Raw genomic sequence first — 1,401 nt, 5'->3', positions numbered from 1 at the left:
CCCCCGGTCGTGGACGGAGGCTTCGGAAGGACGAGTGGGAAGGTAAATGGGGGATGAGTGCAGCAGATGAGAGGAACAATTACAGACTTCAAGTTTATGCTTTCGTTTGATTTTAAGAGAAATGTATGTTATTTTAATGAAATAATTTGTAGAATAAATATTTCATTTTGCATGTGAATCTAAAGTTTTGCAATGATACAAAGTGAACATATAAAGAAATCATTGTTAAAAATTCACATTTTATATCCATAAGACTTGCCCATTAAAAAAAAATCATATGCCTTGCTTTTATTTTGTTCTTTATGCAAAATGTTTATTAATTTGCCAAGACTGCAATGAAAAAAAAATTAAATATCCGCTGACATCTTCTGAATTGATACTTGGACTGAGGTTTATTTAGCATGATGTGCACCTGCAGCTCTTCTCGGGGGGACAGAATCCACGTCCTTCCTTTCCGTCATCTGTGCTTGTCTGAGCCCTTTAGTGCGATCAGAGAGAACACACTTGAGACCCCCTAACTTTTAATCCAGGAAGCTCTGAAACAGGAAACTATTTTCTATCACTGATTGCAGAAAGACACTTCGTTTGCGCTAACCTGAGGCTGTCTGCGGCTACAAGTCACGCTAATTACAAGTAGGTCACACATGGACATTCGCATAGCAATGTGCAGAAACTCCTATTTATAACCAACAACATCAAAGCAACATCGGTGTCCAAGCCAAAGTACAATGTCATAATAGTACCATTTTAAACCTTCACTACAAAGATACAATGGAACAGTACCCCCTTCTGAATAACGCTGTCCGTTTGCATTGGGGCCTCAGCCACATTAGCCCATTAGAAAAGGCCGGTTCGCAAGTCAAATGCAGTCACGTGGACAGAGGATTTCGGGCCACGGGGGTCCTGCTCGGTCCGGGCTGGGCCGCCTTTCCAGTGAGACGGGCAGGGAGGCGTCTGTCTGACATAATTACGTGATGTTACCTTCTGAAGAGGCTCGCACCCCAGTGAACAGGTGTAGGTTCCCCCACAAAAATAAAGGGAAGAAAAGTCAAAGGAAGGAGACGATGTGCGGGCGGGACAGCTCACCGGCGGCCGTCAGTCCCCAATCTTCACGGGCAGCTTCTCCGAGGTGCCTGGGGCCGCCGGCTGGGACGAGATCCAGACGGCGCTCTCCTCCCCTCGGATCACCTTCTCCCACTGGCTGAGGTTGTTCCTAGGGACAAAAGGGGACAGTGGCAGGCGGTATGGAAAGCGGCTTCTGGGCTCTGTCTCAAGACACAACCGCCCCGCCGGTGGCAAAACTAAGCGCGATGCCGCTCGGGGCGCGCGGACGGATGAGAGCGGGGGCCAGGCGGGCGCCCTGAACCGACAGGACACGCAGCCTGCTGTCCCCGAACGGCC

At 48.6% G+C, this 1,401-nt stretch overlaps 1 protein-coding gene across 8 annotated transcripts in view; it reads right to left on the bottom strand.

The window, feature by feature from the left end:
* Window positions 1-276: 276 nt before the first annotated feature.
* The window catches only part of PDE10A (phosphodiesterase 10A), a 546,077-nt gene continuing 544,952 nt past the window's right edge, over window positions 277-1,401 (bottom strand). For all 8 annotated transcript variants that reach the window (XM_019628183.1, XM_019628184.1, XM_019628187.1 and 5 more), the window contains one exon: window positions 277-1,213. In XM_019628183.1, the coding sequence (XP_019483728.1) occupies window positions 1,096-1,213 (118 nt within the window). In that variant the 3' untranslated portion in view covers window positions 277-1,095. The remainder of the gene's footprint in view (window positions 1,214-1,401) is intronic.

The sequence above is a fragment of the Hipposideros armiger genome, unplaced genomic scaffold (assembly GCF_001890085.2).
Source record: "Hipposideros armiger isolate ML-2016 unplaced genomic scaffold, ASM189008v1 scaffold_753, whole genome shotgun sequence".
NCBI classification, from domain to species: Eukaryota; Metazoa; Chordata; class Mammalia; order Chiroptera; family Hipposideridae; genus Hipposideros; species Hipposideros armiger.
The sequence above is the reverse complement of the archived record's forward strand: the minus strand, read 5'-3'. Positions and strand labels throughout refer to the sequence as shown.